This window comes from Danio aesculapii, chromosome 15, assembly GCF_903798145.1.
Source record: "Danio aesculapii chromosome 15, fDanAes4.1, whole genome shotgun sequence".
Taxonomy (NCBI): Eukaryota; Metazoa; Chordata; class Actinopteri; order Cypriniformes; family Danionidae; genus Danio; species Danio aesculapii.
This window is the reverse complement of record NC_079449.1, coordinates 42,866,299-42,882,965: the sequence shown is the minus strand read 5'-3', so window position 1 is coordinate 42,882,965 and position 16,667 is coordinate 42,866,299. Positions and strand designations below refer to the sequence as shown.

The 16,667-nt window shown below is 38.7% G+C and overlaps 1 protein-coding gene across 1 annotated transcript in view; it reads right to left on the bottom strand.

Annotated features, from left to right (window-relative positions):
- Window positions 1–2,772: 2,772 nt before the first annotated feature.
- The window catches only part of znf1007 (zinc finger protein 1007), a 23,275-nt gene continuing 9,380 nt past the window's right edge, over window positions 2,773–16,667 (bottom strand). Inside the window, exons 2-3 of the mRNA XM_056473483.1 lie at window positions 16,291–16,430; window positions 2,773–9,623 (exon numbers count right to left, since the gene is read on the bottom strand). Of these exons, the coding sequence (XP_056329458.1) occupies window positions 3,427–9,623; window positions 16,291–16,375 (6,282 nt within the window). The 5' untranslated portion in view covers window positions 16,376–16,430 and the 3' untranslated portion in view covers window positions 2,773–3,426. The remainder of the gene's footprint in view (window positions 9,624–16,290; window positions 16,431–16,667) is intronic.

Genomic DNA, 16,667 nt, shown 5'->3' with positions numbered 1-16,667 from the left:
TACTACATGGACATACTAAAGATTGCTGTTTTGCACAACTTGATAAATATAATTGTATTAGCCAAATATTTTATTCATAAAGGTAAATATTTCAAAACCCCTCCACTACAGTGTCTTTATAGAAGAACTTATAATCTTTTGGGATGCTCTGGCTAAAATGAAAACAAAAACTGCCTTAAAATTGTTTAATTTATTTGTATCATATAACCTGCCATAACCGAGATCTGTCTTATATTTTCTTTTTTAAGTTTTTTTTCTCTCGCTTAATTATACTTTAGTTTGGATGATTTTTGTCATTTACCCTTTTTGTATATTATTTTGTGTTGAGATACACCATTTGTAAAGTTAAATGCTGTTTGGATTTTGTATTTCCAATTTAAAAAATAAATCATAAAACTAACCTATTATGCTTTGCAATAGCATAGCACCAAATGTTAGTTCTATTTTACACTTTTACTTTGACATTTGTACTTATTTTACACTTTATTAATGAACTTGAGGTTTCATCACTTAGTACTGTCAAATAATAAAGGTACTAAAGTATCTACTTTCAGTGAATTTTGTACCCTGAATCCCCATCACAACCCTTTGAAGGTTTATATTGTATAAACTTTTAAAATGTAATGCTTATTTATTGACTTTTTTTTATGTCAATGTCATTATCATACGTTGTTTTTCCTAAATTTGTATCTGCCTGTTGTTGTAATTGTATTACTTCATGCTTGTTTATGCATGTAAGGCCTACTTTATTTGTATATTTCTTTGAATAAATAAATAAAATCATAAAACTACTCGTGTAGTATTTATATTAATATTTATACTATATTACACTTTAAATAAGTAGATGATGATGCAGTCATTTACAAAAGAACAAGGTGTGGACTGTTGGACACTTCATACACCGAACAGTCATTTATAAACCAGTTTTCATTCTTTTAGACAAGTCTAAAATATTATTTGTATTGCATTTTTACAAATCTAATGTATTAAATGTAATCCCATTTGTATTTTGTATCTTGTGTAATTAGTGTTAGTTTTAATATAAATGTATGCTATTATATTAAATGCGTGTTTTTTGTTTTAATGTTTAAATAATTTTAAAAAGCTGTATATTTGATTAAACGTGCTATAAAAAGAATGTTAATCTAAACATGTATGTATCTGTTTATATTTTCATTTTTATGTACAACCCCAAATCAGAAAAGTTTGGAGAGTATGAAAAAAAAAGAGAAAGAAAAGTAGTGATTTTCAAATTTACCTCGACTTGTATTTCATTGCAGACGATACAACAAACATTATTTAATGTGTTCATCCTGATTTTCATTGTGGTTTTAAAATAAACACATTCCAATTTTAGTTTTTGCAGCACATTTAAAAAAAAGTTTGTACAGTAAAGCATTTACCACTTTTTAATGTTGCCATTCCTTTTCACAACACTTAAAAAGTAATTTAGGAACTGAAGAGACCAAGTGATCAAGTGTTTCAGGGGTAATTTTGTCCCATTCTTCCTGCAAACAACTCTTAAGGTAGTCAACAGTATAGGGTCTTCATTGTGCTTTAAAATGCACCACACACTCTCTATTGGAGACAGGTCGGGACTGCAGGCAGGCCAGTCCAGTACCTGTATCCTCTTCTTCCGCAGCAGGACTTCAAAATGTGTGCAGATTGTGGTTTTGTATTGTCTTGTTAAAATATGCATGGGCGAAGAAGGCAGCATATTGAGCTCCAAAATCTCTGTGTGCTTTTCAGCATTGATGGAGCATCACAGAAGTGAGAGTTATCTTTGCCAAGAGCACTGGCACAACCCCATACCATGACAGACCCTGGCTTTTGCACTTGTTGCTGGTAACAGTCTGGATGAACCTTTTCTTCTTTCTCCCCAAAAATACTTGAAATACTGATTAAACTGACAACAGTACATGTTTCCTCTGTGTGATGGTCCATCCCAGATGCCTCAGAGCCCAGAGAAGTCCATGGCGCTTCTGGACACTGTTAACATAGGGCTTCCTTTTGGTACAGTAGTTTTCACTGGCATTTATAAAAGTAATTGCGTATTGTGGTGCTTGACAAAGGTTTGCTGCAGTAGTCCTGAGCCCATGTGGTGATCTGGCTTATAAATAAGGATTCTTGAAGCAGCAATGCCTGAGGGATCAGGGATCACGGTTGTTCAGCTTAGGCTTGCGCTCTTGTCCTTTACGCACTGAAACTCCTCCAGATTCCTTGAATCCGCACTGTTTAAGGTGAAATATTCGAATATCTTCCTGTCTGTCTTTGAGGAGCATTGTTTTCCTATATTTTAATCATTTTCTCACGTAATTGTTGGCAAACTGTCGATCCTCTGCCTATCTTTGCTCCTAAAGGACTAGACCGCTCTTGGATTCTGCTTTTGTACCAAATTATAATTACAACCACCTGTTAACATCACATTATTGTTTCACCAGTTTACCTGATTACTAGCCCTAAACTGCGCCTGACCCAACTTCTTTTGGAATGTGTTACAGGTCTGAATGACAGGAAAGGATGTATATTAACAAATGAAATGACGTTGGCTATACAAAACATCAAATATATGTGTGTTCATATTGCCTGCAACAAAAGTCACTTGAAAATCACTACTTTTTTATTTGCATTTTCCATACTGTCCTAACCTTTTTTAATTTGGAGTTGTAGTACTACATGAATATGTGCACTTTAGAAGTTAATACAATGCTGTACAGTCATGTTATTTTTCTTTATTTCTTTACCCCCCCCCCCCCCCCCCCCCCCCCCACATTATACGAAACAGTCGAAACTTCACGAAACTTCCCCCCAAACCTTTATCTTCAGTGTCTGTACAGAATAGATACAATAGCCTAAAATAAACATAGTATAGGTTTATCACCAACCCTCTTTACATTGCCATATTGTCTGATTTAGTTCCTCCAATAAAAGCCAGGAAGGGCTGCCAGATTTGTATTAAATGTCCCAGTAGAGCCTCTGATTGCATAGCTGTGTCTGTTCTTCCATTTAAATACTATCAGTCCGCAAGGCCGAAGAAAACCAAAGATCAACATGTTAATTTCTAAGTGATTAAGAAGGTTTTTCCACAACAAGCAATGCAATAAATGAGGACCAATCTAGTAACTCTCTAAATACCTCAGAGATGATCTCTAAAGTGTTAAGCAGAAGGTGAAGATTTGGAGATCTCCAGGACAAATGCAGGAGAATGGTGAATAATAACTAATCACCAGTGTAGATGTAACATCTAAGCTTTTGGGGGGGTGGGGGGTTGTGAAGTCTCATGTGCATATTGAGTCTTTCTCCTTGAGTGAAGGTCTTTCCACATTGAGAGCACGAGTGAAACTTATCTCGAGTGTGAGTCTTCATGTGTCTGATAGGGGATCCTTGATGTATAAAAGCCTCTTCACATTCGGAGAACGGGTGAGATTAGTTAGTGTGAAGTTTTTTTATGTGGTTGGTGAGGCGTTCTAGTGAAGAGAAACTCCTTCCACAGGGAGAGCATGAGTGAGGCTTCTCTCCGGTGTGAATCTTCATGTGTCTGATAAGAGACCCTCGGAGTGCAAAAGTCTTTCCACAGTCGGAGCACTGAAAGGATTTCTTGTTAGAGTGGATTTTCCTGTGCTTGCTGAGACTTCCTAGTGAAGGGAAACTCTTTTCACGTTGAGAGCACGAGTGAGGTCTCTTGTCGGTGTGAGTTTCCATGTGCTTCCAAACACCTTGTTGGCTTTTAAAACTCTTCCCACACTGAGAGCACGAGCGAGGCTTCTCGTTGGTGTGAGTTTCCATGTGCATTCTAACACTTCGTTTGCTTTTGAAACTCTTTCCGCATTGAGAGCACGAGTAAGGCCTCATGTCGCTGTGAGATATCATGTGTGCATTGAGGTGTCCTTGTTGAATAAAACTCTTTCCACATATGGAGCAGGAGTAAGGCTTCTCGCCAGTGTGACTTACCATGTGATTTTTAAGAGAGCCGTTAAAAGAGAAGCTCATTCCACAGTAAGGGCATGAGTAAGGTTTCTCTCCGGTGTGAATCCTCATGTGACCTTTAATGCTTGTTTTGCAATTTAAATGTTTGCCACACAGTTGACAGTCAAAGGTCTCCTTTTCAGAGTGAGTTCTGATGTGGGCTTTGAATGTTTTGAGTGTATAGAAACACGTTCCACATTGTTGACAGGAGTAAGGCTTCTCTTCAGCATGCTTCCTCCTCATATGAACTCTGAAATTATGACTATTGCGGCAACATTTACCACAGTACTGGCAGGTAAAAGGCTTAATTCCAGAGTGAATGCTTAAATGGGTATTAAAATGACCTTCGTTTGAAAAACTCTTTCCACACTGAGAGCACAAGTAAGACTTCTCGACTTCCTCACAAGAGTAGAGCTCCTCTTCAGTGTGAATGTTCGTGTCCTCGCTAAGACCTTTTGGGCTTTCAAAACTCTTTTCACTCTCAGAGCACGGATATGATTTCTTGTTATTGTGAACTCTCATGTGTCTGTTGAGGAGTGCTTGTATATAAAAACTCTTTCCACACTGAGAGCACGAGTAAGACTTTTCGACTTCTCCACTAGGGTAGAGCTTCTCTCTGATGTGAATCTTCATGTGTTTGATAAAGCATCCTCGGATTATAAAAGTCTTTCCACACTCGGAGCACGAATAAGATTTCTTGTTAGTATGAATTTCCATGTGCTCCCTAAGAAATTCTTGGCTTTTAAAACTATTTCCACACTGAGAGCATGAGTAAGACTTCTCGATTTCCTCGCAGGTGTAGAGCTCCTCTCCATTGTGAATCGTCATGTGCTCGCTAAGACATTCTTGGCTTTCAAAACTCTTTCTACACTGAGAGCATGAGTAAGACTTCTCGACTTCTCCACAGGAGTAGAGCTCCTCTCCGGAGTGAATCTTCGTGTCCTCGCTAAGACATTCTTGGCTTTTAAAACTCTTGTCATTCTCAGAGCACGAATAGGATTTCTCGTTAGTGTGAACTCTCATGTGCCTGTTGAGGAGTGCTTGTATATAAAAACTCTTTCCACACTGAGAGCACGAGTAAGACTTCTCGACTTCTCCACTGGAGTAGAGCTTCTCTCTGGTGTGAATCTTCATGTGTTTGATAAAGCATCCTCGGATTACAAAAGTCTTTCCACACTCAGAGCATGAATAAGATTTCTTGTTGGTGTGACTCTTCATGTGCTTGCTAAGACAATCTTGACTTTTAAAACTCTTTCCACACTGAGTGCACGAGTGAGACTTCTCGACTTCTCCACTAGAGTAGAGCTCCTCTCCAGTGTGAATCTTCATGTGCTCGCTAAGACATTCTTGACTTTCAAAACTCTTTCCACACTGAGAGCACGGGTAAGACTTCTCGACTTCTCCACTAGAGTAGAGCTTCTCTCTGGTGTGAATCTTCATTAGTTTGATAAAGCATCCTCGGATTACAAAAGTCTTTCCACACGCGGAGCACGAATAAGATTTCATGTTAGTGTGAATTTTCATGTGCTCGCTAAGACATTCTTGGCTTCCAAAAGTCTTTCCACACTGAGAGCACGAGTAAGAGTTCTCGACTTTCTCACAAGAGTAGAGCTCCTCTCCGGTGTGAATTTTATTGTGCTCGCTAAGACAATCTTGATTTTTAAAACTCCTTCCACACTGAGAGCACAAGTAAGACTTCTCGACTTCTCCATTAGAGTAGAGCTCCTCTCCGGTGTGAATCTTCATGTGCTCGCTAAGACATTCTTGACTTTTAAAACTCCTTCCACACTGAGAGCACGAGTAAGACTTCTCGACTTCTCCACTAGAGTAGAGCGTCTCTCTGGTGTGAATCTTCATGTGTTTGATAAAGCATCCTCGGATTACAAAAGTCTTTCCACACTCGGAGCACGAATAAGATTTCTTGTTAGTGTGAATTTTCATGTGCTCGCTAAGACATTCTTGGCTTTTAAAACTCGTTCCACACTGAGAGCATGAGCAAGACTTCTCGACTTCACCACTAGGGTAGAGCTCCTCTCCGTTGTGAATCGTTATGTGCTCCCTAAAACATTCTTGGCTTTCAAAACTCTTTCCAAACTGAGGGCACGAGTAAGACTTCTCGACTTCCTCGCAAGAGTAGAGCTTCTCTCTGGTGTGAATCTTCATGTGTTTGATAAAGCATCCTCGGATTACAAAAGTCTTTCCACACTCGGAGCACGAATAAGATTTCTTGTTAGTGTGAATTTTCATGTGCTCGCTAAGACATTCTTGGCTTTTAAAACTCGTTCCACACTGAGAGCATGAGCAAGACTTCTCGACTTCACCACTAGGGTAGAGCTCCTCTCCGTTGTGAATCGTTATGTGCTCGCTAAAACATTCTTGGCTTTCAAAACTCTTTCCAAACTGAGGGCACGAGTAAGACTTCTCGACTTCCTCGCAAGAGTAGAGCTCCTCTCCAGTGTGAATGTTCGTGTCCTCGCTAAGACCTTCTGGGCTTTCAAAACTCTTTTCACTCTCAGAGCACGAATATGATTTCTCGTTAGTGTGAACTCTCATGTGCCTGTTGAGGAGTGCTTGTATATAAAAACTCTTTCCACACTGAGAGCACGAGTAAGACTTTTCGACTTCTCCACTAGGGTAGAGCTTCTCTCTGGTGTGAATCTTCATGTGTTTGATAAAGCATCCTCGGATTACAAAAGTCTTTCCACACTCGGAGCACGAATAAGATTTCTTGTTGGTGTGAACTTTGATGTGCTCGCTAAGACATTCTTGGCTTTCAAAAGTCTTTCCACACTGAGAGCATGAGTAAGACTTCTCGACTTCCTCGCAAGAGTAGAGCTCCTCTCCGGTGTGAATTTTATTGTGCTCGCTAAGACAATCTTGACTTTTAAAACTCCTTCCACACTGAGAGCACGAGTAAGACTTCTCGACTTCTCCACTTGAGTAGAGCTCCTCTCCGGTGTGAATCTTCATGTGCTTGCTAAGACATTCTTGACTTTCAAAACTCTTTCCACACTGAGAGCACGAGTAAGACTTCTCGACTTCTCCACTTGAGTAGAGCTCCTCTCCGGTGTGAATCTTCATGTGCTTGCTAAGACATTCTTGGCTTTCAAAACTCTTTCCAAACTGAGGGCACGAGTAAGACTTTTCGACTTCCTCGCAAGAGTAGAGCTTCTCTCTGGTGTGAATCTTCATGTGTTTGATAAAGCACCCTCGGATTACAAAAGTCTTTCCGCACTCGGAGCACGAATAAGATTTCTTGTTGGTGTGAACTTTGATGTGCTCGCTAAGACATTCTTGGCTTTCAAAACTCTTTCCACACTGAGAGCACGAGTAAGAGTTCTCGACTTCTCCACAGGAGTAGAGCTCCTCTCCGGTGTAAATCTTCATGTCCTCGCTAAGACATTCTTGGCTTTTAAAACTCTTGTCATTCTCATAGCACGAATAAGATTTCTCGTTAGTGTGAACTCTCATGTGCCTGTTGAGGAGTGCTTGTATGTAAAAACTCTTTCCACACTGAGAGCACGAGTAAGACTTCTCGACTTCTCCACTAGAGTAGAGCTTCTCTCTGGTGTGAATCTTCATGTGTTTGATAAAGCATCCTCGGATTCTAAAGGTCTTTCCACACTCAAAGCATGGATAAGATTTCTTGTTAGTATGAATTCCCATGTGCTCCCGAAGACATTCTCGGCTTTTAAAACTCTTTCCACACTGAGAGCACGAGTAAGACTTCTCGACTTCCTCGCAAGAGTAGAGCTCCTCTCCGGTGTGAATCGTCATGTGCTCGCTAAGACATTCTTGGCTTTTAAAACTCTTTCCACACTGAGAGCACAAGTAAGACTTCTCGACTTCTTCACTAGAGTAGAGCTTCTCTCTGGTGTGAATCTTCATGTGTTTGATAAAACACCCGCGGATTACAAAAGTCTTTCCACACTCGGAGCACGAATAAGATTTCTTGTTGGTGTGACTCTTCATGTGCTTGCTAAGACATTCTTGGCTTTCAAAACTCTTTCCACACTGAGAGCACGAGTAAGACTTCTCGACTTCCTCGCAAGAGTAGAGTTCCTTTCCGGTGTGAATCGTCATGTGCTCGCTAAGACATTCTTGGCTTTTAAAAGTCTTTTCACACTCAGAGCACGAATAGGATTTCTCGTTAGCGTGAACTCTCATGTGCCTGTTGAGGAGTGCTTGTACAGAAAAACTCCTTCCACACTGAGAGCACGAGTGAGGCTTCTTGCCGGTGTGAGTTCTCATGTGGGCATTAAAACGTCTTCGTTGAGTAAAACTCTGTTCACACTTAGTGCAAGAGTAGCGCTTCTCAACAGCGTGAAGTTTCATGTGCCTTTTAACATATTTTTGGCTTTTGTAACTCTTTCCGCATTGAGAGCACGAGTAGGATTTCTCACCACTGTGCATTTGCATGGGCTTGTCAAGGCATTCTTGGTTTATAAAAGCTTTTTCACATTGAGAGCGCGAGTTAAGCTTCTTGTCAGTGTGAGTTTCCATGTGCATCTTAACATTTCGTTGGCTTTTAAAACACTTTCCGCATTGAGAGCACGAGTAGGGCCTCTCGTCGCTGTGAGTTATCATGTGTGCATTGAGTTGTCCTTGCTGAACAAAACTCTTTCCACATATGGAGCATGAGTAAGGTTTCTCCACAGTGTGCCATTTCATGTGCCTGTTAACACAGTCTTGGGTTTTAAAACTCCTTCCACACTCAGAGCAGGAGTAAGGCTTCTCAGCGGTGTGAAATTTCATGTGCGCATTAAGGCGTCCTTGGCTTATAAAACCCTTTCCACATTTGGAGCACGAGTAAGGCCTCTCATCAGTATGAGTTTTTATGTGTGCATTTAGGTCTGCTGGTTGATTAAAACTCTTTTCACACAGAAAGCATGAGTAAGGCTTTTCGCTGCTGTGACTCCTCATATGACTCTTAAGGGCTATCTGTGTTTTAAAACTCTTTCCACACTGTGAGCACGAGTGGGGCCTCTCGTTGCTGTGACATATCATGTGTGCATTGAGGTGTCCTTGCTGAATAAAACTCTTTCCACATATGGAGCACGAGTAAGGCTTCTCGCCAGTGTGACTTACCATGTGATTTTTAAGAGAGACATTAAAAGAGAAGCTCATTCCACAGTAAGAGCACGAGTAAGGTTTCTCTCCGGTGTGAATCCTCATGTGACTTTTAATGCTTTTCCTTTTTACACGTTTTCCACACAGTTCGCAGGCAATGGTCTCCTTTTTAGAGTGAGCTCTGATGTGGGCCTTGAGTTTTTTGCTTGTATAGAAACACGCTCCACATTGTTGACAGGAGTAAGGCTTCTCTCCAGCGTGCTTCCTCCTCATATGGCCTCTGAAATATGCACTATTTTTAAAACCTTTACCACAGTACTGGCAGGTGAAAGGCTTGATTCCAGAGTGAATGCTCAAATGGATATTAAAACGAGCTTCGCTTGTAAAACTCTTTCCACACTGAAGGCACGTGTAGGACATCTCTCCGGTGTGGATTTCCATGTGGGCATCATAAGACTCTTTAAGTTCAAAGCTCTCTCCACACTCAGGGCAAATGTGAGAATTCTCTTCAGTGTGAGTTTCAAAGTCTACTTGGTGACCGAAATTCATGCTCTTTTCATCGTCCTCCAATTTCATCACAATCAGATCTAGGGTCGAAAAGAGACAAATATGAGTTAACCATTGTTTAAAAGCAACTGTAGAAGAAAAAGCAACAAATGCCAAATGTGCATTTTATGTCCAAAACAGAAATGTCAAACTGTAATGCAAAACTAATCTTCAACCGGCTTCAACACACCTTTAGTTTTCATTGTAGTTAGACTACCCCTTTATAAGTTTTCAAAGATTTCAAAGTGTAATTCAGGTCTTAAAGGTGCAGTAGGTGATCTGCCTAAATGCTGTCCGTTAGCACAATATCTTGAAAACACTCTCCCTCCCCTGCTGTCCAAAGCCACGCCTCCTGAAATCACGAACGCACACCGTAAAGATGACAGTAGACACCCCTCTACAATTCCCAACGAAAAACTGTAATATATCAAGAACGTTTTCAGTTGTGTAGCAAGCAAAACCTGTTTTAATGTGCAATATTTTACACACAAGGATCACTGGTCTCGCTTTCTTACACGCTTTGTCCTAAATCAGGGGTCTCAAACTCAATTTACCTGTGGTCCGCTGAAGGCAGAGTCTGGGTGAGGCTGGGCCCCATCAGGTTTTCCACAAGAAATTAATTACATTATTATTTTCTAATTCGTTTATTATTTCTTCTTATTTTTGTGTTTAAAAATGAAAAAGAGATTTGAGCAGATTTGAATTTTTTTACAAAAAATAAGATGAAAAAACAAACAAAAATATTTATAAGAAAATAAATCAATCAGTAATAAATATTAATAATAATAATTAGATTTACTGTTATCCGCTGTGCTGTTGTTACAGGAAAAAGTAGCAACACTGTGTTGTTGACATTTGTTTTGACTACTTTTACATCCTATAGAAATATATGTAATGTTTATTGTGTGAGGCAATGCAAATACAATGCAAGTAGCACGATCAAAATCACCCACAAATAACGGTGTGACCCTATAATTAGTCCGGGTCCCGGGGACTCTTAGGGCGTACTCACACTAGGCATGGACCGGTATAAGATTCTGACAGTATGATAACCTTGGATAAAAATATCACGGTTTCACGGTACTGTGATTACTGTTTTAAAATATAATTTTTTTTTTAATATCTGAGTAAAAAACAACTTTTTTTCCCTTTTGAACACAGTATATTTTATTATGAGAAACATTTAAAATATTTTGGAAGAGTAAACATGTCAGGCTAAATGAATTATTGACTTCTGTCTACATTTGTTTCAAAAACAGATTTTTTTTTTACAATTTAAAACGGCATCTTTTGATATCTTTTCTTATGAAGATACTGTTGTCGTAAAAAAACAAACAAAATGTAAATAAAAAAACATTCCTTAGGAATGGTATTGCAGACAATTTTGATGGTTTTAAAACCTAGACTTTTCCAAACCGTGGTATACCTTAAAAATGGTTATAGTCTCGAGAAGCTGGAACTGCTTCCCTGGATCAGAATGGTTATATATGCCTAACTGACACTATGTACAGTTGCCTTGAACCGGGTACGGCCTTATTGCTGATGGACAGGTGTCGATATGTGACTGCAGATAACTATATTAGGCACCGAGTTCCTTACTTTTCTTTTATTTTGTCTCGTACGCATCACTTTGATTTCTTTTGTCAGAGAGAGAGAGAGAGAGAGAGAGAGAGAGAGCTCACATCAACTCTCTAAGTGCCATTTCTGTTCACTTCCAAGCAAAAAATAGTTATTAATCACTCTGTTCAATCTTCAAGAGCAGCCTACAGCAGCTCTTCTGTCATGTTATGTGGCTGACTTGACTCGCGTTGCTTCTGACTCCGCTATTCTGATCCAGGGACGCAGTTCCAGCTTCTCGAGATCTCGTTTGATCAGGCTCGTTATCAGATTTATTCGTGGTTTTAAAGAAATTAAAATATGATTGATTGCCTCTTTGACATTATTTAGGCAGGCCACTATGCCATTATTTTCACTGCTCACTGCCATGCATATCAAACACTGCACTGGCCGCACTGACATTAAACTTTTAAATTATAGCGTGGGCCACAAACTATCATCCAAATGTGGACCGCGAGTTTGAGAGCCCTGTCCTAAAATGACTACTGCATGCTTAGTGGTTGGCCGGCAGCATGCAGGAATTACACTTATTAAGCCCCAGTCAGATCACATGATTACGGCACAACTTCCTTGATCTAGGGTGTCGTAGAACTAGGGTGTCACTCTCTCTCTCTCCCTCGACCGAGTGCACAAATGGCGGATCTGCGGGTATGCAGATGTACAAATCTATATTTGTTGACAGACAGTTTGGGCTTCTAAACAGAATTATGGTAATTAATGGCCCGACAATTTTTAATTGGATGAAATTTTTTTTAGTTTTATGCCTCACCCAGAATATATAAATACATATAAACACATTTAGATCATTTACTTTAATCATTACTATTGGACTGTGAAGAGACTTTCAACCAGCACAACAACACTTGTTTCTGAAGACAATGAAGACTGCACCTTTAATTCAAGCTGCCCAATTGTTACAGAAATCATGCTTATTAGTGTTCTGTTATCTGCAAAACATCATCATTAATTAGAAAATTATGTAGGTATGTGGCCAATAATTATTATTCTTTATTAAAATTTGACTGCTACTCTGTGTAAATAAACAGTCATCCCTCATCAAATACAAGTATGGAGTGCCACAGGGCTCAGTATTTCCTCTGTTGTTCTCCTGCATGCTTTTCATGAGGTATGTTGTCATTAGATTTGACTTTTGCCATTCAACCTGAAAGATGTACAACTAAGTAGTTGGCAGTACAAGGCTTTTAAAAAATTGTTTATATGCAACAACTAAAATACCAACCTTAATCAGAGCTCGAAATTGCGACGGTTTTGGTCGCATTTGTGCCTGAAATTTCATCTATGCGACCTCAAAATATATTTGGGAGCATTGTTGGAGTGAATAAAATTGTTGCCCTGCGACCAATATTCACTGCAAAATGTTTACGGCGTGCGCAGATTTAGGAGACACCTAAAAACGCCAAAGGCAGCGCTCAGGAATGGTTCAAAACAGTCGTTATGTCAACTCACAGCAGTAAACAAAGCCCGCAATGCTTGCCCTACCTTTAAGGTCTTATTGTCCCAGTGCTCTAGAACAGACCGTGAATGGATTGATAAATATCAGCTGTCAATCACTCTGTTCAGATGACGGACAGCTACAAAAATGTCTGGATACGAGAAAATGAAAATAACATAGACAAATTTTGTTTTAGAAACCATCTAAAATTACAGATATTGGCGCATCTTATTAGTGTGTTATTTCAGTGTGTTAAAGTCTGCTATGAAAATGGCTAAAGCCATTCACTGTAAAACCTGAGGGTCAGAGTTTTCAGTGTTTGCCACATCTTCACATTTTAAGCTTAAGATGCTTTAATGTTATTTAATCCTTCATTTAATCGTCACGATGTTGTCAGTCGTGCGACTGGCAGCACATCCACCTTCGCAAAAGGGCGTGCAGCAAAGTTATTATTGTTAACTCAGTTCATCTCATTCACGTCAAGCAGTGTGTGCGCGGCCGGTGAGCGCATGCAGATTTTTGTCTTTTGTTTGTTAGTTTTGTTTAGTGTTGATTTCATAAGCAGTAAAGTTGTTATTATAACACTTGTAGTAACAGTGCACATCATTTTTGGTGGGTGCGACTAAATTTTAAGTTAGAAGCACCGGTGCTACCAAGAAAAAAGGTTAATTTCGAGTCCTGTTGATAGCATTAAGATTTACTTACAAACAAATTATTAAATTATCAATTAATCAGATAAAATGCTAATGTGTGTCGTGCAAACTTGCCAAAGGTAAAGCTGGGAGATTTAAAATATTTCTTCTATCTTTAAGATCCAGTTATTCTAGAAGCAGCTTAAAGGGCACCTAAGTTAGCCCTTTATTCAGAAGTCTTTTGTGTCTCCAGAAAGTGTGTGTAAAGTTTCAGCTCAAAACACCCATCAGATTTTTTATTATACCTTTTATTAAATTCCTTTTTATACATTTTTGCACTGGGTGGCGGTTTAGGTGTACTGCTCCTTTAAGTCTAGTCCTCCCCGCCCACCGTTTCTACGTGCCTTTCTGCGTGCCTTAATCTCCTCCCTCGGCAGAGTCAGACAACAGACAGACTTAAAGGAAGCAGATTTCACGTAGCGTTTGTAAGAAATACTACATTAAGAACTTTACCAATTAGTATTTATTGTGCAGTTGCATGGCAGGGTCACACAAAGTTAACGCGCGCACACACATACTGCAGTAGACACACACACACAGACACACACACAGACAGACAGACAGACAGAGCGCCCGTTTAGCTTTGCAGTCTTTTTGCACGCAAATGTGACAGGATACAGGTTAATCACCACTGCTGTATGGATATCTGTTATGTTGATGTACAAAATAAACCTGATTTAACATCCACAAACCGAGACTGAAGCGTCTTCCTTTATAATTGTTCTGACACGCAGCTGTGCTGATGAAGTAAAGCTAAGCTATATCGCTATAATTCATTACACACATGCTCTGTTTTAAAACATTATAAACATGTGAAACCCACTCTTGATCTCATTTGATGATGATTGATGATCCTAACGAACTGAACACACATTTTATTCCCAGCTGCTTTGTGCACGTCTGGTCTTGTTTATATGATTATACACATGACTACCGGGACATGTTAATACGTGCAGCTGTCAATCAATTTGGTGGGCGGGGGGACCGCACTCCTACGTAAAGTTGCGGTCGATCTGAAAACCGCTCCAATTGGTCCACCGTTTTTTATGTTGCTAAATTGAAAAAAAGGACTGGGTGTGTTTAGTTCACCCCAATATGACGGTCTATACACCATACATGCACATATGTCTGTCCAAACAGCTTGAAAAGTAGATTTTCACCATAGGTGCCCTTTAATAAGGTTCAGGTCCTACTGGCAGCCCTGTCACAATAATTAATATATCGACTTATCGCGCAACACAGACATGACCTCAATCATTTTTGGTGATTATATATCTCCCATACATAAAAAACAATTCTAGCAATTTTTAGCTGATTGTGCAACATCTCTATCTCTATTGGAGGTGTCAGTGTCAGTATGGTTAAAAAACTATATTAGTTACCATAAATCAGACCCCTTAGTTTTTTGCGATTTTTGCGAATCCGGCAAAATTCTTAACTAAACGCAAAAAAATAAAAATAAATAAATAAATAAAAATCACAAAAATGAAAATAATCTCATAAAACATTCAAAACCTAAACATAGTCAAATTATATTTATTCCAGTTTGCAATTAATTGTTTTAATGTGACTTAAACATTGCATACGCAGCGCACGTGATGCATTTCAGTGTTTCTCGAAAAATGACGCCATTGCGTCCTAACAATCCAAACATTACATGAGAGTGGGGGGAAATGTTTTGCAGCCTGTGCAGTAGGTAGACACGGATGAAGCATGAGTGATTTACATGTGAAGTCAATGCAAAAATATATAGATGTTAAAAAACAATAAAACGTTATAAAAAAAATTGCAAAAATGTTCACAAATTTTAACACCTCTAAATCTGTCATTTTAAATCGCCAAAAAAATAATTACAAAAAAAAAAAAAAAACTATGGGGTCTGATAAATTACTATAGTATATTTTTATGTGGGTGTCTGACAGTTGAAAATAGATCTGGTAGCAGATATCGCAGCCTCTGTCACTCTTTACCTTGTACTTTTTCGTTAACATTTATTACTTAGGACATGTGTTTTCACATTCTGATTCCAATGCCTCATCAATAAACTGTTAAAATGACTATAATAAATGAAATATTCTTAAGAATGAAATATGATGTGTTCTTTTGGACGAGTGTACTGGCATTGTCATGATATTGTTATTCTGGCATTATACGAGTGGCATAAAATGGTCTTAAAATGACAATAATATCGTTTATCGCAATAGATTTGGCACATTATATTGTACAACATAAAATAGATATAATCAGAAGTCTAATTACTGGGTAGCCCATTTTGTGACCGAAACTCTAAATAATGTTTTTAGAGCTTGGACGGTTGTTTCAAGTTATTGTCTTGCATCATTGTAAGGTTGGTTTTAGAATTAATAAAGAATTAATAAAAGTATAGACTGAATCAGTATTCTAGTTTAAAATTATTTTCAAAACAACCTCACATCTCTATGTCCATGTCTGACGATATGCCTAAAAACCCAGCATCTAGGCCTAGCCAGAATCAAGAAATATGATTGTATTGCTCTGGGTCTGAGTTGCTCCTCTTTAAATATTGTATAAATTTGAAAATCCTAGTGATTACTTACAAAGCCCTGAATGGCTGCTCCCCAGTATCTGAGTGAGGGTCCTGATGTTTTACAGCCATTGAAATTTGCCATTTTAAAACTTTTTGAAACGCTGGTTATACGTGATATTCCAGTTTTGCACAAATTCAATTTGCATCTTTGAATGTAAACATTGTTATAGTGACAATCTCACTGATCTGACTGACTTGCTGAAATCATTGAGGCCATGTTTACACTAATATGTTTTAATTTTAAAATGCATAACTTCTGCTATGATCACGTCTTCCATCCACACCATCCATTTTGACCCCCAGAAACAGGCTTTGCTGTAGATGTGGGCATTTAAATAAGGCTGAAATGAGTGAGTTAAACATTGAGGATAAAAACCAACCTGCTTCTTCCTCAGCATCTTCCTGTTTGACTGTAAGTGTTTCTTCAGTCATCATGTCTTCACTCTCCTCTTTTATCAACGCCATCTTTATAACAGTCTGAGGTCAGTCGCTTCAGCAGGAGATTCTCTGGGTTTGGACACTAGAGGACATTCAACAAAACATACAAATAAATCTTTCTCCCACATTAAAATTAAACAAGATGTTAGTTAAATAACAATCATTTGTTATGCATTTACTTGTGGTACATTGATTTTCAAAGTTATTGGAGCAGAACCAAGATTATTTTGTGGTAACATGACTTGTCTACAATAACCATATTTTTGGGTTTTGCTTGTAAAACCATGGTTCATTTTCCCAAAGGACTGAGTGTGTCTCA